At 43.8% G+C, this 24,401-nt stretch overlaps 1 protein-coding gene across 1 annotated transcript in view; it reads right to left on the reverse strand.

Moving 5' to 3' along the window:
* SLC7A14 (solute carrier family 7, member 14) overlaps positions 1 to 24,401 on the reverse strand; it is a 110,631-nt gene that overhangs the window by 16,058 nt on the left and 70,172 nt on the right. The window contains exons 3-6 of the mRNA XM_010835237.1: positions 14,888 to 15,124; positions 13,123 to 13,340; positions 2,712 to 2,858; positions 535 to 743 (exon numbers count right to left, since the gene is read on the reverse strand). Of these exons, the coding sequence (XP_010833539.1) occupies positions 535 to 743; positions 2,712 to 2,858; positions 13,123 to 13,340; positions 14,888 to 15,124 (811 nt within the window). The remainder of the gene's footprint in view (positions 1 to 534; positions 744 to 2,711; positions 2,859 to 13,122; positions 13,341 to 14,887; positions 15,125 to 24,401) is intronic.

Consider the following 24,401-nt stretch of genomic DNA (forward strand, 5'->3'; position numbering starts at 1 on the left):
CTCTGAGTTTTCATCTAGTACACTGTTCTGTTAAATAGAGTTATTGTGATGACTAATGGGATACCATATACCTGGGATACACAGATGGTCAATAAATGGTGGTAGTCATTGCTACTATTACTAGGTTCTGCTCAGAGGGTCTTATCCTCTCTTTGATTGTAACTTTGAACTTTTTTCAACTTCAGAGGGGCAGTTGTCAGGGCTCAATGTGAGGGCAAGCCTAAGATGCCCCTGGGATGGGTCCTTCCTTCCAGAGGCCACCCATGTAGCATTTTGGCACCCACCATCTTTATGAAGGAGCCGACAGTGTCAAATAAAAGGGGAGGGGCAGTTGGGGGAACAAACCAGTTTGTGGCTAGATTGAGGGACCCAGAGTCAAACTGAGGGGCTGTTTTAGGACCTAAATTATTTTCACTCAAACTCTTTGCCAAGATATATGACAAATTCCATGGTCCATGTGACAGGGAAGATGGGTGACAGTCTCCCTGGACAGGCATGGAAGAGTAAAATAAATGCCACGAGCATAGCCCTTACCTGAAGAGGAGCCCATCGCCGGCCATGGCATAGATGACCCTCGGCATTGGGAAGAGGGAGCCCAGCAAGCTGACCGTCAGTCCTGCAACAGACCCAATGGCCACGACGAACTTTGCCGCATAGAACCCACGAGCCACAAACATCTCCATGAGTGGGGACTCCGTGTCAATGGTGTCATATGGCACCATTAGAGTTAGGATCATGCTCACCTGTTAAAACAAGATGAAACGTGGTTGGAGGTAGAGGGATCAGTCTGATGCATGGGTGGGTGTCCCATAGCAGAGGAAAGAGACCTGGTCCTGCATGGGAGCCTGCATCTGCCACTTCCTGGTGTGTGCCTTTACTTTAGACCAGTCATCTGGCCTCTGGAGCTGTTGGTCTCAGGAGTTCCTCTGAAAATCTCTCTGTGGTCCTTTCGTATCTGAGGAATAAGTCTGCTGGTATTTCAGCTCCTGAAAGTGGAGCTACCTGGATAGTTCAATGAAGAGCAGGTATTATCTGATGGCAGGAGCTGTAGCCAGAGGCCCTGGAGCCAGGGCACTGTGCCCTCATGGACAAGACTCATTTCTTTTGTACTTAAGACCACTATGGCTTTGCTTAACCAGGACCTGTTTCTCCTCACATGTCATAGATCTACCAAGACATCCCTCCCCTATAATTGGCCCCAGGCAGTGGAGACGCCAGTCATAAGGCCAGGAGACCCCTGGGCTGTGAAGGCCAATCCTGGCATCATTGAGGGAGTTCAGAGCCTGAAAAGGAGAGAGTGGTTCATTTCTAGATCACTTTTTCGCCTTATGTCTCAGGAGCCAAGATCCCTCAGTGAAACAAAGTGGCCACCGGGGAGGCTGGCAAGATGTGTGACCACAGCCCAGCAGTGTGGCTCTTCTCCTGGCGGTAGAGTGCGCCTGGTGACCAACACAAGACCAAACAACTCTTGAGGCGTGGTTAGGGCCCACACATTCTAAAAGGGAATCTGTCCCAGTAACATCATCACTTGCAACATCCTCTTTGGGGATGTGGTGGGGTAGACTGGAGGAGAGTGGGGTGGATTCTTACAGCAATTCTCGGTGGGTCTCCTGCCCATGTTTGATTAGGGCAATATGTGGTAGACTTACTCTGTAGCCTATAAAGCACTATCCTAAGGAAGGAACTGTGATTAACTTTATTGTGTGTGCTGCAAGGGTTGACTCCTGGAGGAGGGGAAGGTATGAGGTGGTACAGGAGGGGGAATACACAGCAGAGTGTCTCTGTTGCTCCCCCTGCTGCCCCTCCCCCCACACTGTTCCTGAACATTCTGTCTACAGGGATAATCAGGGCTGGGTAAGGTAAGTTGCATGCATGTTGCATAAGCTCTGTGCTCAGTTGTGTCTGACTCTTTGTGACCCCATGGACTGTAGCCCTTCAGGCTCCTCTGTCTGTGGGATTTTCCCTGCAAGAATACTGGAGTGGGTTGACATGCCCTTTTCCAGGGAATCTTCTGCATCCAGGGATCCAACCCATGTCTCCTGTATTGGCAGGTGGGTTCTTTACCACTAACACCGCCTGAGAAGCCATGTGCATAGGGGAAATGATAATTGACTATCCATGAAGAGAAACGTTTTGGTGGGCAAACCATATCCAGTGCTGCTCCCATGTTTTCCTTTGGCTTCCAGGACGATCCTGTTTTCTCCTTCCCCACTCTAGGGGAGCCTTGCCTCTTTGCTGCTGGGAAGTTCCCAGAAGACAGAAGAGCATTGAGGAGGGTGCACAGAGGCCTACAATGCCTCTGCTTGCTCGCACACCCACCCGTTACTGCCAGCCTATGATCTGAACTCCTTGGACGGCAGCCCACTCCCTGCATGCTCCCCCCACCACCCCCACTCCCCAGCACCGGATGCCGGGATGCCGAGAGCCTGTGCATGGGGCGGAGCAGGGATGTGAGCCACGGCCCAAGTGAGGGCCTGGGGCTTCTCCTGTGTCCAGCTTGGAACCCTGATTTTCTCCCTGTCATCAGTGGGTGGGGTGAGCTTGAGCCCGTGTTAAAAGAGGGAGCAACATGAACATCTGCGTACAAACACCATGAATGCACAAGTGAAGGATTACTTCCTGACAGAAGGAAACCCAGTCTCAGAGCCACGTTTAAGGTCAAATATGAAAAGTCCATGTGGAAGGTGCCATAATAAGCCTTTGTTACTTACAGATACATATGCTGTCAGGCAGATGACTAGGGAGGCGGTGATAGCATAAGGGATGGATGTGTTGGGATTCTTGGCTTCCTCTCCAGTGGTGGCGATGATGTCAAAGCCAATGAAAGCATAGAAACATGTGGCTGCTCCTTGCAGCACCTATAGAGATGAAAACATTTGAAATATTTAGAGTGTCAGTGGATCACCAGCGCCTGACACGTGGGCCCCTTAATTGCCCGATGGTCAGCAGATTACTGACTATGGGGTCGCTCAGAGTCGGACACGACTGAAGTGACTTAGCAGCAGCAGAGAGGGTAACATGGTGGAACTTGTGCTAAAGGCTTGAGTTCTGACTTCTACTAGCTGTGTGACACTGGGAAATTTCTTCATGTATAAGATGAAGATAAGAAGAATTATGCCCAAATAAAAATTAGGTTCATTCAACACATTGAAATCATTTTTGGAAGTAAGTGGGCTTATAAGTAAATCAGTAAGTTGGCTGCCCCTATGTCTTGGGGGAACTCATTAATTTCTTTGTTCTTTATTTTCATTTAGTGGTTCTCAACCATAACCAGGGGCTGTGTGATAACCGCTAGGAAATGTTTGGAAATGTGGGGAGGTACTTGTGACTGACACAGAGACATGGAGTGTGCGCTTCTGGCATTTAGTAGGGGTCTCAGATGCAGTTGCACAAATTCTCCTGCTCAAATCACTGCTAGTGATCCTGGTAGATCATTTTCAGGGTATCTTCCAGATGTTAAATGATATAAAGGATTTATAGATTTTTCAGGTAGACTCTTGTCTTCCATGGAAAGAAAGGGAGAACTGATTTTGGGGGTTTGAGCAGCCTAGTTGGGCTACATGGCTGGGGAACGGATGAAGAGTGAGGCAGAGTGAAGCTAGGGAGGTGGTATCCAGTGACATCTGCTGGATGTCTGTCTGATAGGAGCCTATGTGATTCCAAAGATGGTTGTAATTTGATGGGTCAAGATGTCAGTGAAAATCCTCCATTGAGGAGCATGTAACTTTCTTCCAAAGAATTTTTCAAAGTTTAAATTCTGTTTTCCCAGCTTAGCATTCTCATTACCAGCTGAAAGTAAGAAATGTTTGGGGATATCCTTTCAGGGGAAGATGAAAGAGATTTTTCTGGATTTTCTGTGTATGGGGTGAAGGCATTTGACACCATGCAAAATGGCAACCCACTCGAGTGTTCTTGCCTGGAGAATCCCAGGGACGGGGGAGCCTGGTGGGCTGCTGTCTATGGGGTCGCACAGAGTCGGACACGACTGAAGCGACTTAGCAGCAGCAGCAGCAGCAAACTCTAGCTAGGAGTCCAGGAGTGTGGCTCATTGTAGACTGGGCCAGTTTTTCCTTTTTGTCCATATTTGGTTTATAAAGGATGAAATTCTAAAAATGTGCCAAGCAGATACCTGTCCCTAAATTTTCACTCTTACCTTTCTGACTGACTTCTCAATAAGTAAAAGGCATAATACAAAGAACTAGAACCTACAAAGTACATCACAAAATGGAAGATCGTCTCAAACTTTCAAAAGCAACATTTGCTCATCAGTAGAAGGAGTTAGTCTCTTCTCTAGTCTCTCCCATTCTGGCTCTAATGCTTCAGATCTCTAATTGGGGGCTCTTATTCTGGGGTCCATGCAATTCAGGAGAGTCTGAGAATTTTGATGAGAAAAATAAATCTTTATTTTCCTTACCCTTCTATTGAATGTTATCATTTCTTTTGATTATGAGCATAGATGACTAACAGTATTGTGATATTTGTCACCAGTCAGATATTTTCCCAATCATATTAGTTGTTGCAGAGATCTTGAAATACCATTTGTGCTCATTGCTACTTCCAATTTATGTTAGTTGTTAGACAGATATTAATATTTAAAACACTAGTAAAGAAGCCCACGGTTATATCACAATTTAAAAATATTTTTGTAACTGTATTTCAATTTACAGTTGACTCTTGAACAATGTGGGGGTTAGGGATGCTGACCCCAGCACAGTTGAAAATTCGAGTGTACTTATCCTGGCCCTCTGTGTCCGTGGTTCCTTGTGTACTTGATTCCTCCATATCTGTGGTTCCATGTCCACAGATTCAGCCAACCACTCACTGATGTAGTACCATAGTATTTACTTTTGAAAAAAAAATGTAACAGCCTGATTCAAACTGCTGCTGTTCATAGGTTAACTGTAATTGGTTTCTTTCGAACTTCTATGTAATTAGGTTATTCATTTATAAACACAGTTTATATACAATATAAATACAATCCCAAAGGAGTTCATCTGCTTCACCAGACTGCCAAGGAGTCTACTACACACACAAAAGTCTAAGAACTCCTGATCTATTCTAGTAGAAAGAACTTCCATACAAGCAGTTGTCACCAGGGGGCTACTATCTGGGAGAGGAGATAACTCCCACTTTCACTCCAGCAGAGTCCTGCATTTCAGGGTGTGGAAAGTGTCTTGCCTCCAGACAAGGAGATCAAAGAGATCTCACCTCATGGTACACGGAGGTTCACAGGTTTGGAAAGGTACTTGTTTTCACTTGTCTAAAAAATGTTTCTGGTGTTCAAGGATGGATGGATGCTGGAATTTCAGGCTCACCAAGCTGCCCCAATCCAGGAAGGCCTTGCTTTAAGACAGCTTCCAGAAAAACAGGTCCTGCTTTCTCTTCCTTTAACATCTTTCTTTCCATACATACACACACACACACACACACACACACACACACGCACCTCTTATAAATCATACAGTGACATTTTATGACAATCAGTCTGATGATGCAATCAATTCCAATTAGGATGTCCCAGGGCTACAGTGCCATACCACTTGGAGTGATCAGTGCTGGATGGTCTTAGATACTGGAAGAGCTCCCTGCTGAGGACAGGAGGGTGGGAAGGTCCTAAGTAAGAATTCAGGGCCAAGCTACCCTGGAAAAAGTTAAAAGAGACATGTGTACCCCAGTGTTCATTGCAGCACTGTTTACAATAGCTAGGACATGGAAGCAACCTAGATGTCCATTGGCAGATGAATGGATAAGAAAGCTATTGTGTTCATATACACAATAGAATATTACTCAGCTATTAAAAAGAATGCATTTGAATCAGTCCTAATGAGGTGGATGAAACTGGAACCTATTATACAGAGTGAAGTAAGTCAGAAAGAAAAACACCAATACAGTATAATAACGCATACATGTGGAATTTAGAAAGATGGTAACGATGACCCTATATGCGAGACAGCAAAAGAGACACAGATGTAAAGAACAGACTTTTGGACTCTGTGGGAGAAGACGAGGGTGGGATGATTTGAGAGATTAGCATTGAAACATGTATATTACCATATGTGAAATAGATCACCAGCCAGGTTTGATGCATGAGACAGGGTGCTCAGGGCTGGTGCACTGGGACAACCCTGAGGGATGGGATGGGGAGGGAGGTGGGAGAGGGGTTCAGGATGGGGGACACACGTACACCCATGGTCGATTCATGTGATATATGGCAAAAACCGCTACAATATTGTAAAGTAATTAGCCTCCAATTAAAATAAATAAATTTACCAAAATAAAATAAAATAAAATAAGGTGAGAGGTCTAAACCATGCCGTAAGAAGATTAACTGAGGACACAGGGAGGCCCAACTGAAAGAGAAGGCTCAGTGGGAGATGCCTCCAAGACACAGGTATCTTGGAGCAACACCTTCCAATTTTGAAGTATGACTCATAGTTGTTGGAGGAGAGGTGCACTGTAGGCTCCAGGGGGAATCTCAGAGCTGTGTGTATGGGTGGATAGGACTTTGTTAGGAGTGCAGATTCTATAGCCTGTCAGACCTTGATTGGTTCTGCCAAGAACTAGCTTGGTGACATAGAACAAGTTCCTAACCCCATGGGGCTTCATTTTCTTTATCACTTAAATGGAAATAAAAATAGTATTTAGCTCATTGGATTGTTACAAGGATTAAATGAGATAGTCCACCACGGTTGTAGAATATATGGTCAGTTACTCAGTCATGTCTGACTCTCTGTGTGGCCTCATGGAGTGTAGCCTGCCAGGCTCCTCTGTCCATGAGATTCTACAGGCAAGAATGCTGGAGTGGGTTGCCATTTCCTTCTCCAGGGTATCTTCCCAACCCAGGGATCAAACCCGAGTCTTTTGTATTTCCTGCTTTGGCAGGAGGATTCTTTACCACTAGCACCACCTGGGTAGGTGCTTAATAAATACTGCTTTTATCAGTAATATTTTTTATTACTATTGTAAGTTTTTCTAGAACAGATGAAACCAAGGACACAAACAAATTCCTCCTCTTCTTCCTCCTTATTTTTCTTTTAGAACTTGATGCCTATTTTATTAACTGCTCCCATGAACCAGGAACTGTGCTTAGTGATATGGATACAGTCATGTGCAAAAAGTACTCTGAGCATGACCTCCTGGGGTTAGGACCCTAGAGGACACTGCAAGACCAGAAATGCTACCTTGATTGTGATGACAAATTGATCAAGATTAGCAAATACCTACATTATTACAAAGCAGAGACATCATTTTACCAACAAGGGTCCATATAGTCAAAGCTATGGTTTTTCCAGTAGTCATGTATGTATGTGAGAGTTGGACTATAAAGAAAGCTGAGTGCTGAAGAATTGATGCTTTTCAACTGTGGTGTTGGAGATGACTCTTGAGAGTCCCTTGGACAGCAAGGAGATACAACCAGTCCATCCTAAAGAAAAGCAGTCCTGAATATTCACTGGAAGGACGGATGCTAAAGCTGAAGCTCCAATAATTTGTTCACCTGATGTGAAGAACTGACTCATTGGAAAAGACCCTAATGCTGGGAAAGATTGAAGGCAGGAGAAGAAGGGGATGAACAGAGGATGAAATGGTTGGATGGCATCACCAACTTGATGGACATGAGTTTGAGCAAGCTCCGGGAGTTGGTATGAACAGGGAAGCCTGGTGTGCTGCAGTCCATGGGGTCACTGAGTTGGACACAACTGAGCAACTGAACTGAACATTATTTGTAAAACACAGATGCTATTTCCCAAATGAGTGAAAGCACGAATGGCAATTACTGATAATGATTAGATACCAGAAAATTAACTATGGGAACTAGGTTAGTTGGGAAGAGAGAGAATAAGTTTGCAAAGAGAATGTCTGTTAGCCCCAATTTGCACGTAGATGCAAATTGCAAATGCATGTTAGCCCCAATCTGTAGAACTAGAAAGCAGTTATGATTGAAGAAAGACTAAACAGATCAAAAGTAGACCATCTGGAGGTTCTACTGTGATGGGAAGGCCATGAAATTTAACTCAAATGGTTCAAATGGAATGATTTCGATGAAGGGACTCTAGGGGTCAAGGCTGAGAGGAAGTGAGGAAGAAGTACCCTGGCCTGTTCTCTTCTCCCCTTCTGATCTCCTGATTGATATCTCCCATTGGCTAACCCTAACAGGAAGCCACCAGCAGGGGGTCTTCTGGAGCACAGACCAGAGCAGGAGGAGTAGACAGGTGATCTGAGGGAGTGTGGGCAAATGGAAGAAAAGCAGCACACCTGCCAGGATGGAACAGACTCTGGCCTAGAAGATAGAGATTAAATAAACAGATTATTTAAGAAAAGATAATACCTTAACAAATTGGGTCACCTTTTTACGTGAGTTAATTTCATTGAGTTTTTTTTGTGTGTGTGTGTGTGTCCTTCAAGCAAATAATCCCTGGTTGGTAAATACAATAAAGCCATGAAATGAAACCGCATGGGTGTGTCTCTACCCCCAAACCGCTAAATCTGCTCTCTACTTCACTCTACCCAGATTTCAGATCGAGCCTCTGGTATTTATAATTAGGATACACTTCCATGCTTGAAAGAATGTGTTTAGTACCCAGGGGTGAGCATCTGTGAATTAAATTAGTGGGTGAAGCGTGTGTGTGTGTGTACATGTTTCTGCCTTCATCAGTACTTATCCTAACTTTGCTTTAATGTCTTACATAAATAAAAACCAGTATTGACTTTTCACTTTGATGACATCACTGGAAATTATTTTCCAAGGTCAACCTGGTAAAGCTGCTCAGCCAGACGATGCAGGTCAGTCTTTCCCTCTACAGAGCTTTGTGGGGCAGCAGTACCTGCCTCAGTTGCTGGAGGACTGTTGCTTAATTCGTTGACAAAAGAATGTCATTGCTGGCCTGCCACTCAACTTCAGGGATCCCTAAAAGCTGGGATCCCTGTGCCTTGCTGATATTTGAGAGGCATTAGGATGAGGCGGCTCTCCACATTCTACCTTAGATATGCCCACGAGATAATTAGGCACCTTTGTGTAATTCACTCTCAAGGTAACAAGACAAAACTCCAACTTCAGCAGCATTTCCTACCACCCTCTTGCTCCAGACCTGTTAGCGGCCTGTCCATAGCGACAGTGGAATGTGCTAATAGGTTCCAGCAAGTGGATTCAAATGTGGAGACATGGAAAACAGCTTTTCCTCTTTTTGGAGACTGTCAGCATTCCCCACAAATACTTGCTCTGAACCATTTTCCTGGGAGCTATTTGTGCTGATAGAATGTTTTATTTGGTCAAAGAGAAACCATAAGATAGCATCAAGAACAAATAACATACAGTGAATACGCATCCAACAATGTTCAGGGGCTGAGGAATTGCAGATGGAAGTGGGGTTCAGCTGAGGGCCAGCAGTTACTTGATATAGGGAAAAAATGTTTGTTGTTCTTAAGCTCTTCAAGACCAAAGAAGCATTTGACCCAGAACCCGTAAGTGAGTAAACCATTCGTTATGCTATTTTCTTTGGAAGGAAGTGTTTGGAACAGGAAAGACTAGGCTTCTGACGGGTCCGTGGCCAGAGGATGGATTGCTCATTAACCCTTTAGAAGTCCTTGAGAGTTGTGTTTTAAGTCACGTAACAGTATCCGTATAAACCATTCCCTCCACAATGGTGTCCTCCATCCCGTCTTACCTATCGGGATTGAAGAAGAAAGTGGGTTGGTACTCTGAACTTGTCAGTCCCCTTGTCAGAGGTGGGCTTCCCTTGTGGCTCAGATGGTAAAGAATCTGCCTGCTGTGCAGGAGACTCAGGTTCAATCCCTGGGTTGGGAAGATCCCCTGGAGAAGGAAATAGCAACCCATTCCAGTAAACTTGCCTGGAAAATTCCATGGACAGAGGAGCCTGGCCAGGCTACAGTCCATGGAGTTGCAAAGAGTTGGATATGCCTGAGTGACTAACAAATTTCATCAGATTTTTTTTTTTTTTGGTCGGAGTTGGGGGTCAGATTTTCCCTAAGGAGTGAGGAAGTTCATGCAGTTGGCAAGTAGGCAACTTGATTTTGCTGACAGTTGTTAGAGAACAGAGTAGGGAGTATGTTTATTCACTTGGTGGATGATATGCTCATGAGAAAGTGTGAGATCTCAAAAAATACCATGTATATTCAGAGTGGCCTTGCTGGACTGGAAAAGTGACCTAAAACCAAAGTCAAGGAAGAACAGGTCCAGGCAGAGGGCTGGGGAGGAGATGTGCGATGCAGAAATCCGAGGCCAGGCAGAGAGGATGAATCAGCACCATCTTCATGCTGGGCTGTCCTTTGTGCTCAGATGATGTTTTTAGGGACAGCCACTAGGACACAGATTTGAATTTCCTGCAGGGAAAGAGGACTCACAGGGAAAAATCCAAAATCCCAGCCAGGTTTATATGGTACCAACGACCAGCCTACTCCAGGTAGTAGGTTTGGGTTGGAGTGAGGTCAGTGGCCAAAGGTGCAAAAAAAAGACAGTTGGTCCCATGCGTGAGGTCCTGGGACCCGTGGAGTAAATAAGGACTTTGACTCCTCCAGGACCGGAGTTGAATTTCATTCTATTATGGTCTAAACCTGTGATCTTAACTTTTCTTGTGCTCAGTTTCTCAGTCAGGTCTGACTCTTTGTGACCCCACAGACTGTAGCCTGCCAGGTTCCTCTGTCCATTGGATTCTCCAGACAAGAATACTGGAGTGGGTTACATGCCCCTCTCCAGGGGATCTTCCTGACCCAGGGATCGAACTCGTGTCTCCTATGTCTCCTGCCTTGGCAAGAGGGTTCTTTACCACTAGCACCACCTGGGAAACCCAGACTTAACTATCCTCCCATCTTAATGCTCCTCCCAGCTCCAAGACTCCAAGTCTTTGTGAAGCTTAAAGGCAGTGTTGCTGCTAAGTCGCTTCAGTCGTGTCCGACTCTGTGCGACCCCATAGACAGCAGCCTACCAGGCTCTCCGCCCATGGGATTTTCCAGGCAAGAGTACTGGAGTGGGGTGCCATTGTCTTCCCCGAAAGGAAGTGTTAAGAAGACTCAGAAGGCAGGGGTCATCATACACAAGGTACTCGAGATAGTGGAGGGGGCTTTGGAGCCATACACCTGAGCGGGGATTTCAGTCCTGGCACTGACTAGCTAAGTGACTTCCGGCAAGTTACCAGCTTCTCCGAGCCTTGAGTTCTCCATCTGTAAGTTGCGGATAGTGGCACCTACTTCAAAGTTTTGTTGTAAGAGTGAGATAATATCCATAGAGCATGTGCCCACCCAGAAGGTAGTGGGTAAATTCTAGCTCCTTCCTCCATCATGATCATTGTTGCTAATTATACAATGTGGACTTAAAAATGTCTAAGGTTTTATTATCTTTTTGGAAACATTTGGTGCAATTAGTTTAACCACCTGATAGATGAGAAAACTGGAAAGCAGAGAAGTTAATTGTTGGCCAAAGCCTTACAGTAAGTCCCTGACCCAGTAATTTCTTACATTGTTAAGAAAAGGGTGAGAACATTTTCATGTGCTCTGATGAAAATGCAGTGGAGTTCTGGGAAAACATTCTTTCTTTGTCACGATTATCATTTGTTGTTTTCTTATATGATAGGAAGGGAACAATTTGTATCATAAGAAAACATAGACTTGGGGATCCAGAATGGGGTCAACAGTGTTTCTTTGTCTCTTCTTCTGGTTTTAACCAGTTTGAGGATTTATTCACCTCAAGGAGGAGGGATGAACTCTGTGATTCTGCAGAATTCTTACTGATAAGCAGAAGACTAGAAACGTTGGTTTAAACTGTTTCTTGCTTATTTCTCTTCACTGAACAGCATGGCATGGTTTAGAATACACAGAAGTTATTTTGAGTGTTCTCCAAGAGCAATTTCTGGTCCCTGGAAAGCCAGTGTAAGCAAAGACTGCAAAAGCAAATCTGGTGGAATCCTGGCTGTCTGTCACTGATGCTGGGTGGGCTTGTCTTCTGGCCTCAGTTTCTTTATCTGTTAAGTGAGGGGGTGGGACCAGGGGGCCTCTAAGATCCCTTCTAGCTCGAACTTCTCTGATTTCTGTTCTACAGTTTGAGAAAAAGAAGAATGGGTGAGCGAATTTTACCAGTAAATCCATAAAGGTGGCATTTTTAGTCATATAGAGGAAGAATTCAGGTGTGACTTAGAACTAGCACTTGTCAGTATAAAGAATTTGCTGCTTGGACCTTTCCACCTTTCTTTAGCATAAACCACACCATCAGATCACCAGGATGAGATCTGAAGATTTTGGTCCAGCCCACTCTTTTGTCAATCCCCAGACCACACCAGTGGGCTTCTCTGCTCTCAGACCCCAACAGGACTCTCCACCTTGGATCAAACATTGAGTTTAGATTTGAGAACTGTTTCTTTCTTAGTTCCATACTGAAGCAATGCTCACCCCTTCCTTGCCTGCTCACTGTTTGGGCCTCTTTTACTGCTTGTCTATTTACCAGCTGTCTGAACTGAGCAGTCCTATAGAGAGATTCTATAGGGCTGAGCTGTTCATGTGCAGGCTTTGGAATCAGACAGTCCTGTCTTTGGCTCCTAACTTGGGCACTTATGCTATGTGCTTAGTAGCAAGTCATTTGACCCCTCTGAGTATTGAGTTTTTTCATCTGTAAGACTAGAATGTAAATATCCTCCTTGCAAGGTTATTGAATGAATGTTAGTCTCTTAGTCATGTGACTCTTTGTGACCCCATGGACTGTTGCCAGGCTCCTCTGTCCCTGGAATTCTCCAGGAAAGAATACTGGAGTGGGTAACCATTTCCTTCTCCAGGGAATCTTCCCGACCCAGGGATAGAATCCCAGTCTCCTGAATTGCAGGAAGATTAAATGAGATATTATATGCAGAATTAGGCATAATTGCAAGTGATCAAAACTTCAAATCTATTATCATTTTCCATATAACATAGGAGCTCAAGAAATGTTTGTGAAACAGCTAAATAAAAAAGAACCATTTCTTCAGAACATTCTGATGAAATTTGGATAAAAGGTGATGAAGAGAGTGCCATGAAGGTTATGGGACAAGCAGCATTTCCTTTAACTCATGTCTCAAACAGGTCATAGGGTAGTAGGCAGAGCGTACAGCAGGTACACCCACAGGGATTTAGGAATGAACTTACCCCTGACCAGCCATAGGGCAAGAATTGGCCCTCAGCCCAGTATTTCCCATTGATGAAGAAGAAGCCCGCAATCATGATGAACACCCACACGGCCAGGTTCAGCACATTGAGTACATTGTTGAAGCCCACAGAATTCTTCACCCCCAGCGCCACGATGATGGTGACGATGATTGCGATCACCAAAGCCAGAAGGTCTGGGTATGATTGTTCTCCTTTCCCTAGAGGGATAAGATGTGAATTAATAATATTGTCCAGGCCCACCCAGTGCATCTGCACTCAGCTTAGAGAAGGGTGGTCAGTGTGTCGTGGAAGGAGAAGGGACTGTGTGTGTGTGGTCCACAGGTGTCTAGTTGCAAATGGGAAGGTTTTGGTATATAGGTGAGATGACCTGATATCCCGGACCAAAAATTGGGATTCATAATATGACAACTACAGCAGTTCCTCTGGAGCCATAGCATGGAACATCCGAAGTCAGGACTATCCAAGGACATTCAAATGTATACACGGATCTACCATGTTATTTGAACAATTTTATCTTCATTGTCGTTTACTTTATAGCCCATAAATATTCCATTTCATTCCAGCAATCTCTTTATTAGGAAATTTTAAAATGTGTGTCTTTGACGATTACTGGAAGAAGGGTGTACTTTCCATTTGTGTGATTGCAAAGAAGATGGCTGGGGAACTCTCTTGCCTGTTTGGTCTTGTCTGTTGGCCAGTGGACTCCTGCCCTCTATAGAGGGAAAGTGGCACTGCTTCAGCAGGCAGGCTCCTGGATTTCAGCTCAACTCTGACCTGTAACCAGCTGTGTGGTCGTGGGCAAATGTCTCCTTTCTCTGAACCTCATCTGTAAAGTGAAAAACTGGGGCTACCTGATTTTGGAGGACCCTTTCGGGCCTAAACTTTATGAAATCAGTATCCTGAGAAGATGTTTTCTTCATATTTTTAAATTTTCTCATGGTATCTAGGTGCTCAGCATTTTGGTCAGCTCTTCTGAGACAGGGGCACCAATGACTTGTATGCAGCCACTGAGTTAGTCCCTGGATGTTTTGGGGCAAGACTTCCAAAGTCTCCTCCACTACAGTTTAGCTTCCCTTGATTGTGAAGGGATAGTCAGATGACAGAATAGAAGGTGGGGCTCAGAAGCTGAAATCTCAAGGTATTTGTTACATGAGCTTCTGGTTATTTAGTATTCACTCATTTTGTTATACCCATTCATTTTGTTTCTTTTAAATATATTCCCTTATTTAAAAATTAATGCATTCTGATTTAGGAAAAATTTTTAAAAATCTTCTTAAGAATCCATCAGAGAAGTTCCTCATAGTTTTCTATTTCTTTTTCCAAATTACTCATATTTTTATATAGTTATTAACGTGATACATATACAGTTTGTGTCCTTTGTCATACAGAATTACATTAAAAACATTCCATGCTCTTACAACAGACTTCCTGGTCATCCTTTTAATTGCTAGCTATGTTATACACTGCCATAGTTTACTTAATCAGTTGCTCCAATGTAGAATCCTTAAACAGTTTCTAATTGTTTTGTTATTATAAACAAGGCTGTGATGAACATTTTTTCATATAAAACTTTTATGGAAATTAGAATAGTTTCCTTAGGACAGATTCATTCATCCATTACTTGGCAAAAAAAAGACATATTAAGGCCCTTGGTACTTTTTGCCAAATTGCATCCTGAAAGAGGAGCCCCTTTATTTGGCTTAGTGAGTTTGCATGTTGGAGTTAGAGGCTGTGGCAGTCTCACCCAGGCCGTTGAGGGTTCCCACGCTGTCCACCATCCAGCGGCTGATGGTGTGGTTGGCCAGCGAGTCAAACATGCTGCTCAGAGCGCTGGCGCCGGCCGCGGTGCCAATCAAGTACTCCAGGATCAGGTTCCAGCCAATGAAAAATGCCACAAACTCCCCGACAGTGACGTAGCTATAGGTGTAGGCTGACCCTGTGGTCTTGGGGACGCGGACTCCAAACTCTGCATAGCAGACACCTGCATGGGACACACACATGAAAGGTGGATTTCAGGAGATGAGCTAACCTTTTGGTGGCTAACCATCTGGGATGGATAATCCTGGACATCTCTGGGGTCTTAGAACAAGTACGCAAAGTTTTATGTGAATGAATCAATTCAAAGCCAGTTCTGATGTCTTCCAACTTTACTTCTGTAAAAAGTCTAAACCCGAATGCCAGACCAAATTCTAAGGAACGATTAGAAACTGATCTTATTAGAAAAACTCCCATTTATTGTATGTGTCTCTGTTGTTGTTCCTTAAGTGTCAGGTATCCTGAGTGAACTTGGGTCTAATTCATTATGACTATACAATTGATGTCACCAAGGTTAGATTATGTTAGCATTCTTCTCTTTTCATTTTTATTTGTTACAAAATGTGTTCCTCATTTAAGGGTGATACCTGGAGCAATCTTTGAAAATCCTGTACTATATGGGATGGGGGGTTAATTAACAATGCAAATATAAATAAATGACTAGTTATTAACTAGGAAATTTGCACATGCAAAAGATAATCTAATGAACACCTTTAGAGTATCTCCTATGTGCTTGGCAAGATACCAAATGCTGGGAATAGAAAAAAGACAAATGAGGCAGGGCCTTGCCTTCAAGTGGAACTATGCCAGGAAATCCCCACACTTTGTAGGCTGTAGGAGCTCAGTAATGCAGAAACGTATAGGAACACAGAGAGCAGAGATGAGACGTGTGCATCAGCTGGTTTTGAGGTATATGGAGGAATTAATTGGACTCAGAAGATGGACTATGAGGCAAAGGCATGGTGGGGAGAGACTGTATGAAGTTTTGGGTGGAAAGGGATGTGCATTGGGGGACTGGGAGGAGATGAGGCTGGAGAGGCAGGCAGAAGTCACATGTTTTCCAAAGTGGGTCTGGTGGGACACTTCTACCAGAGTCATCTATTACACTTGATCTTAGCCAGAAGGCCAAGAAGTGATCAGAGTCATCTATTGAGTTGTGATTTCAGGAGATGGGGACCAGGAATATGCATTTTAATAAGCTTGCCACTTATATTTGAGAAACACTGGTGTATAGCTCATTTTTTGTTTTATAGCATTAGAAATTAAATTAGAAAGGGGCTGGGAGTATATAAAACTTCTGGAAGTTGGGAGAATATTCTACATTGTACTAAAAACTCTAGATTTTGGGCCAGTGGGTGGGGTACTGAGTGGGAGGACAGAGCAACAGCTTGGAGGAGACACACCAGGATGTGAGATAGAGGTAGAGGGGAACGCAAAGTAAACATTACTGTCCGTGCCAGTTTTGTTCAGGGCCAGCCCTGCGGTTCTCATCACAAATCAGGGAAATATCGTTCATTCTTTTGTGACTGAAGAGAGCAAGTTTCTTCTCCTTTGGAAGAGAGTAAAAATCAATGCACGGATGCAAAAGCAGAGATGTCAGAAGCTGTGACACAATGCGTAACTACAAGTGAGGCGGCCTCTCTTCCTTCCCCTCGGGCGTCAGTGTTGGCGCCTCCATATGGAAGGAGCCCTGGACAGCTGGGTTGCCGTCTTGTCTCAACTCTGCCTCGAACCTGTGCACCGCGTTATGTGTTTCTTTCCTTGTAAGGTTGGAGAAGGAAATGGCAACCCACTCCAGTATTCTTGCCTGGAAAATCCCATGGACGGCGGAGCCTGGTGGGCTGCAGTCCATGGGGTCGCTGAGAGTTGGACACGACTGAGCGACTTCACTTTCACTTTCCTTGTAAGGTAAAGGAATTAGGCCGGGATGCTCTCTTTAGGATCTTCCTACTCTTTCAACCTGGGATTCTATTGTTATATGGAATTCTGCTACAAAATATATTAAGCATCGTTTCCTTTCACATTAGTTACTCAAGGCCAGCAAAGCTGTTTGTCCGTACCTTGAATGGCCTAAGCTGTTATTATTTTGAGTTTCGGTGTCAGCCTCCTTCCCTCCACTTTGTAAAATCGTTTTCCATCTCCTTGGAGGTCAGACTGTCAGTCATTTCTTCTTGTTACTGTTGTGGGGCTTACCTGGAGTGGTCTGACCTCCTCCTGTTCTAAATTGCTGCTTCTAACACCTGATGTTTAAATTGTTGGAGTGAGTCTAAAATTAAGAGGAAGTGGTCTCAGAAGGAAAGCCTGAGGAACTCTAGGAGGAAAGTATACAGTGTGAGGGCCTGATGATATTTCCTTGGTTGCTGGGGGAACTGGTATAAATTATGTATTCTCATCTCCTGAAGGGAATTGAGTTTGCATGTTGAGTAGGTGTCTCTTTAAGTGCAGTGTAAGGATTTGGGAGGTAAATGATTTATTCCTATACTCTGTGAGCTTCTTTTCTTCATCCTTCTTCACCACCTAATAATGTACAAGGCTTATAAGTAGGATTTTTTCCAAGTGGCACTTTTGAAACGGACGTCAGTTTGATTGCAGATTTAACTTGGAGAGCCAATATTGTGCAGTTTGACCAATCAAACATTTTCTCCTTAATATTTGATCTGCCAAATTAAGTTAGAAAACACTCAAGTCACTGGCCAAGGGTGATTAGCAAAGAGTCAAGTCAAGTCTTCCTTAGGTCTTGTGATGGGACCTGCCCGTCCCTTGCTCTCTTGGGTCAGAGGAATGGGCCCTGTGCTGTGCGTGGTGTAGGAGCATATAGAATCTTACTTATTTCCCCCAAACATGCTTGGATCTTGATGACTGGGGTTTGGGGAGAACAGTGGGAAAATCAATTAGCCACTAATCACGTGGGATAGTTTCTGCTCGCGGAAATCATTCTTTGGGACACACTCTCATTTTGAACATGTTGTAAAGGATTTTATTTTTGAAACCTTCTGATTTATTTGCATGCAGGAATCCAAGCTTTTAGTGGGTGCTAGAGGGCTTCACTGGTGGCTCAGTGGTAAAGAACCCACCTACCAATGCAAGAGATGTGGATTCTATCCCTGGGTCAGGAAGATTCCCCTGGAGGAGGGCATGGAAACCCACTCTAGTATTCTTGCCTGGAGAATTCCAGGGACAGAGGAGCCTGGTGGGCTATAGTCTATAGGGTCACAGAGTCAGACATGACTGAGCACACATTGTATATAGAGTGTATCTAGGGCAACTCAGTGATGAGGAGTGAATGATTTCAACTCCAGTATCCTGGGGAAAAAACTGGAAAATGTTGTCAATCATTCTACTACCTCCACACCCCCGCCCCAACTATCTCATGTGTAAGAGACACATTCAAGGATGTCTTTCTAATTTCAATAAGAAATAAAAACCATGAAAAAGGATGCCATTTCTTAAAAAAATTTTTTATCCTAGATTAGGTGGTCACTGAGTATTCAAAGGCAAGTTACTTATCTCATGTGGGTAAAACTAGAGGGCCAGTTAGAGGAGCTTCATGCTCCCTTCTAGTACTTTCGTTCTTTGGTTTTAGACCTAGAATCAACTCTTAATCATTTGTGTTAATGGGGGAAGCCCTGTAGGAAATACTGCAAGCCAGTACTCTTGCAAGTTTGTACTGCCTCCTAGGGGGAGTTTTGGTATGCTATGAGGGTGTCTATGGTGCACACGATTATTGTGGGCCCTTGTGGCATTAAATGGGCAAAAGCCTGGGCTGTTAGACATTTTGTAGTGTGTGGGACCATCCCACAGGATGATGCATTGTTCTCTTACTTGATTCCAAAGGTCTCAGTGGACATTCATGTAAGACACAACGTGTTTGTAATTTCTGAGCTTAAATCTATCTTCATTGCACAAAGCATTTTTTGTTTGCATGGTCTTACATACTCTGAATTATTCAGGGATGTAACAATTGGGTAAATTAAGGGCCAGTTGTAATTTGTTTGGTTTGAAATTTACCAGGAACTGGTTGTCATTTGGGAAAGCCACATCAGCAGCAGCTCAAGACTCATGGTCTTTGAGCGCCAGACGGCACATGTATGTGAGCGTGCGTTTGTAGCAGCTGCATTCACGGTGGTTATGCCCCAGCATCTGTATGCTGAAATATTATTTTTATGAGAAATTGCTTTTCTTTCCTTTGTCTTCCATACAGAGGTGATTTTTTTTTAAGTTAGTGTGTAGGAAGGTAACATTATCTCTAGTTTGCATTGCAGAATAGTAGAAAAAGAATTGCAGAATATTTATCACCTAAAATTGATTTGGTGAACCAAGATGCAGACTCACTATTCTAAATGAGAGATAAGTTTATAAATAATCTCTACTCAATTTAGCAACTCATTTCAAAAATTTATTGCCCCAGAGTTACCCTCCTAATCATATTTGCCTTATGCTGTTATCAAAGTGACTTTGCATTCCTCGGCTATTCATCAAGTGGCTGGAGAGGGAGAGGCATATTGATTCCGAAAGTATAACCGTGTAGCTGGAGAAAACCAATATGGAGTACAATGTCAGGGTGCAGATGGCCATCGAGTGAGTGTGTGCTGCAGACATGCTGGAAGTGTTCCCTTTAGAGCTGTTCAGAGAGGCAAGTCCTTGAGCAATACAGTGGCTTCATTTCAGTGGGACTAAAGGGAAGAGGAGTGATTTATTCCTCACACCCTGCAACTCTGATCCCTTTTTGGTTATCTGCCTTTTAAGTATATTGTAAACATTCGTTGTTGTCATTTAGTTTCTTAGTTGTATCTGACTCTTGGCGACCGCATGGACTGTAGCCCTCTAGGCTCCTCTGTCTATGGGATTTTCCAGGCAAGAATACTGGAGTGGGTTGCCATTTCCTTCTCCAGGAGAACTTCCTGACCCAGGGATAGAACCTGTGTCTCCTGCATTGCAGGCAGATTCTTTACCACTACGCCTCCTGGGAAGCCCCTCCTCCTGTTCTTATTTTGTAGTATCCCTAGTGTTCTGATTTATTTCTATATCTAGAACTATATTTGGTTAAATTGACTAACTACCAGCCTGAAACCCAGGGAAAATTAGGACTTACACATTGAAAAGAGGCTTGGGACAAGATACCAGAAGCTTTCATTTTTGAAACATTCACTGTCAATCCTTTTGTGTATACTTCAGGACATATGTGATTTGAGGTTCAGAAAAATTTGGTTCCTTTCAATGTGAATTTCTTTTGAGCTCTTGCCTGGAAAATCCCATGGACGGAGGAGCCTGGTAGCTGCAGTCCATGGGGTCATGAAGAGTCAGACATGACTGAGTGACTTCACTTTCACTTTTCACTTTCACGCAATGGAGAAGGAAATGGCAACCCACTCCAGTGTTCTTGCCTGGAGAATCCCAGGGACGGGGGAGCCTGGTGGGCTGCCGTCTATGGGGCTGCACAGAGTCGGACACGACTGACGCGACTTAGCAGCAGACTTAGCAGCATACATATATAGGTGTAACAGACCAACCTTCAGTTAGATGCTCCCAGAGAGTCTACAAACAATACTGAACTTTTAAACTTGTGCCGAAGACAGCACTACCCAAGACAATCACTACATGTTCCTCCCCATATAGTGTCATCCTGTCACTTAAAACCTGTACTGGTTCTCTAGTTCCAGGAGGCATACAGCCAGGAGGCAAAGATTCTCCACCCTAGGAGGGTGTAAAGGAGAGAGATCCAACTGACAGTAGGTAAAAGTTAGAGAACACGTTCTCCACTCAAGAAATATGTTTCCCTCTTCCTTTCACCAAAGAGAGCCATCAGACAAATAAGTCCTTTTTAAAAGTGTACTTGCTCCTAGAAAGATTAAATCTAGTGATTATTTACACTTAAATGCCAATTACTCTACTCAGATAAACAGAGGTTTTCCCATTACTGTGTAGTTAAACTTATTGACTAATTCACTAACCTACTTATCAGTGAACTTACTAATTTCCTGAATAACTTCAGACTTCCTAATTTCCTTCCTTTAGTGCCTACTAAATCAGGCACTGTGGTGATATCATATCAGAGACTTAAATGGTAAGGCAGCTCTCCTGACCTTGAAGTGTCTATATTCTAGTCAGGAAAGGGTTTAATAAACAGATGATTCCACACAGCTGGTGTTTAATGCTGTAGAGTATATATGAGGTGCTCTGGGAGCTCAGTGGGGGGAGTGTGGTTCTTGGGGAGCATGGTTCTTTGGTGGCTGGGGAAGTGGAGACAAAGTGAGGAGGCTTTTGAACTGCATCTTGAAGGGTGAACTGGGCTTTCTCAGGCAGAAGAAAATGGGAAAGGATGGTCTCAGGCGGATGAAAGGGCACAGCTGGAATGATCTATGGGCAACTCTGGGGACTGAGGGTGATGAGTCTGCAGAGGGGGACTGGGACCAAGTGTTGAGGGAAAGAACCTGGTTATTAGGTTGGGGGAATCTAGCAGAAAAGGGCTGTACCGTTATCTACTATAGTTGTAAAGTTTTGTCTTGGTTGTAAAACCCATTCTGCACACAAAGTCTTATTTGAGAGCCTAATTCATAAGTAAGTGAAAGCAGGGTGGCTCTGTCTGAGGAGGGAGTGGGAGGCCTGCTCAGGACCTCCCTCATCCCATGCCTCCCCAAAGCCTGTGAGTATCCTCTGTGGACCCACAGGCTGTAATGAACATGGCGTGGGAGGGGTATTGGCTTCTCATCGGGGTGGTTTTCTTACTTGACAGACGATGCAGCTGAACCGCAGACATGAAGCTGAGTATTCAGTTAATGACAGAGCTGGGATCCAAACGGAAGTTCCCAGATACCCAGTTCTAGGCACTTTCCAATTCATTCTTTCATCATCTGAAATATTTATATGGCACCATCTTGATGCATCTATGTGAGATTTTAGGAACTTAAAGGTGAATAGGAAGAATATAGTTCTTCTTTTTGTGGGTCTGACAGTCTAGTGGAGAATACAGACCAGAAAAGCAACAAGTTTAAGAAAACAAGAAAGGAGATATTAGTTGCAGGGGCTGGGGGAACACATGGGCTGATTTAAAGAGATGCAACATTGAGTTCTGAAGTGAGGTCTTCAGAGAGCCGGAAGATCTACCCATAGGGAAAGAGGGTGTCAGGAGATATGAGAAGGAGTGGAGAGAAGTGTTCATGGAAACAGTTAACCAGCCCTGCAGTTTCACTCAGGTCTCTGGGATTGGTCCCGGCCTGCGTGTTGATCAGAGCTTCTGTCTGGGGTAACTGGCCATAGGTTGCAGATACCCAGCCTGGTTGGTTGTTTTGAACATGTTTTATCTGTCACCAGTCCTCCTGAGTGCCACTTATCCTCTGTCTTCCAGACTCAGGGAGGAATCAGTTGTTGGGCAACACCATAGCAACTCACCACTTAAACCCAAACATGTCTTTAAGGACATCCTCACCAAAGATGGCATTTTGCTGAGATAATTGTTATCCATTTCCTTCCCATTTTCTTAGTCTTCTTAAAACGTCTCTGTTCCATTTATAAATTCACAGCAAGGCTATAGATGTTGTATATACAGTGAGTCCCCTACATATGAACCTTCAGGTTGCAAACTTTCAAAGATGTAAACATGCATTCACATGTCCAATCACATAAGTTAGTGCCTGTGTCCAGCGTACATTGTCACATGTGTAAACCCTCTACGAGTGGTTGTGCTTTTGTGTACTTTACTGTACATTACTGTGTAGAGTACAGTATCTATATTTCAAGCCTAGGATGTCTAGAAGCAGCATAAAAGCAGCAGTGATGTAGCTGGTTCTACTGTACTTTTCAAGGTACTGAACTGTAAGATTAAAAATGTTTTCTTTATTTTTCGTGTTTGTTTTTTATGTATTATTTATGTGAAAAGTATTATAAACTTATTACAGTACAGGACTGTATAGCCGAATGTGTTAGGTACCTAGGCTAACTCTGTTGGATTTTTGAATGAATTGGACTTGCAGGCTCTTGGAATGGAACTTACTCGTATGTAGGGGACTTCCTGTTTTACTGTGGATGCTAGTACTGCTTACATGTGGCTTTGGAGTGGGGTGTAAGGAGAAATCACAGGACCCTAGAGAGAAATAATGTGTGAATTCTCTGGGAAACATTTGTTTTCTCAGCAGCACTGAATTCCAGGAGGTGGTACTGAAGTATCCCCATCATTTGGTCCCTTGAGAAGCATATTGTTGGGATCTAAGAAACATCTATTCAGCCCCCTGTCAAGTGTGGTGAACCCCTACGACCCTGCCCCAACGTCCTGTTCCTATGCTCTTCGTCAGCCAAGAAACTGTGGGGTTTCTTTTTCAGGGGTAATCCATCAGGCACTCTCTCCTTCTCACCTCAGCTGTCTCTTCTACCTGAGTAACCTTGGTTACTTCATCACTTGTCAGTGAAGCTTGGGCCAATTTTTACAAATGTGTCTGGAAGAAAAATAATTTGTCTTGGAACTCCTGTTTCTTTGTGTCTGAGAAGAGACCGTAACTTTTCTGCCAAAGTGGGCCTCAGGTGGACAATAAGAGCTTGTGTTTAGGGGATGGGTAGCACCTTCAATCAGAGGGGTGCGACACTATTACTTACGGAAACTGACAGGACTCCAATTACAGTTGGGAGGAAACAGAACTGGAAAGTTCCCAGCCCACAGCACCAGCATATCAACATACAGACAGGAAGGAAAGAAGCTGACCTCAAGGTCAGAGAAGTGACCCCCAAAATAGGTCAAGGAAGTTTAATAATTTACTGATTAAGTGTGATCAGACTGTTTACTCTCTTGCCTTGATCTCCCCTTTGAAAATATTTTAAAGGTTATTAGAGGTATAGTTTTCATAATATGATGAATTCCAGTAATATTATTCCATAATATGATGAATTTTACAGTCTAGTCATTCTGTTGTTAATATCTTCATTAGTGTACATTGGTTAATTTTTAGTACATTATCAAGGTATGAGGATGGTAATAATAATAATGATCATGTGGCTGCTTTCAACTAAAGAATCCACAGGGTTAGTTGTTTCTGAGTCTGTCTTCTGGCCCAGATTGATCCCTCTTCATTGCTAAGGTGGCAGGTGGTCTCAAACTGCCTTTTTCTGCTCCTAACAATTTCATGTTGGTGACCTTGGGTAAACATCAAAGGCAGCCTCAGAGGGCAAAAGATGTTACAAAAGGGTAAGACATGTTTGGGGGCATCTACCTCTGTTAGGCCCATTGTATGCAGTTACCCATCAGGTATGCAGTACCCATACAGGTGAGCTGTGAGGTAATGCTAGAGTCTCCATCAACGGCCCCTCTTTGCTTTAGGAGAAGCTGTGTGGTATCATAGGAGTCACACAGCCTCTGGAGGGAGACAGAGAGTACTTATGACAGTTAAATAAGATAACGCACACAGATCACGTTGCCTAGTGTCTAGCACACTATAAGTGCTTGATAAATGGCAACT

The sequence above is a fragment of the Bison bison genome, unplaced genomic scaffold (genome assembly GCF_000754665.1).
Source record: "Bison bison bison isolate TAMUID 2011002044 unplaced genomic scaffold, Bison_UMD1.0 scf7180017864040, whole genome shotgun sequence".
Taxonomy (NCBI): domain Eukaryota; kingdom Metazoa; phylum Chordata; class Mammalia; order Artiodactyla; family Bovidae; genus Bison; species Bison bison.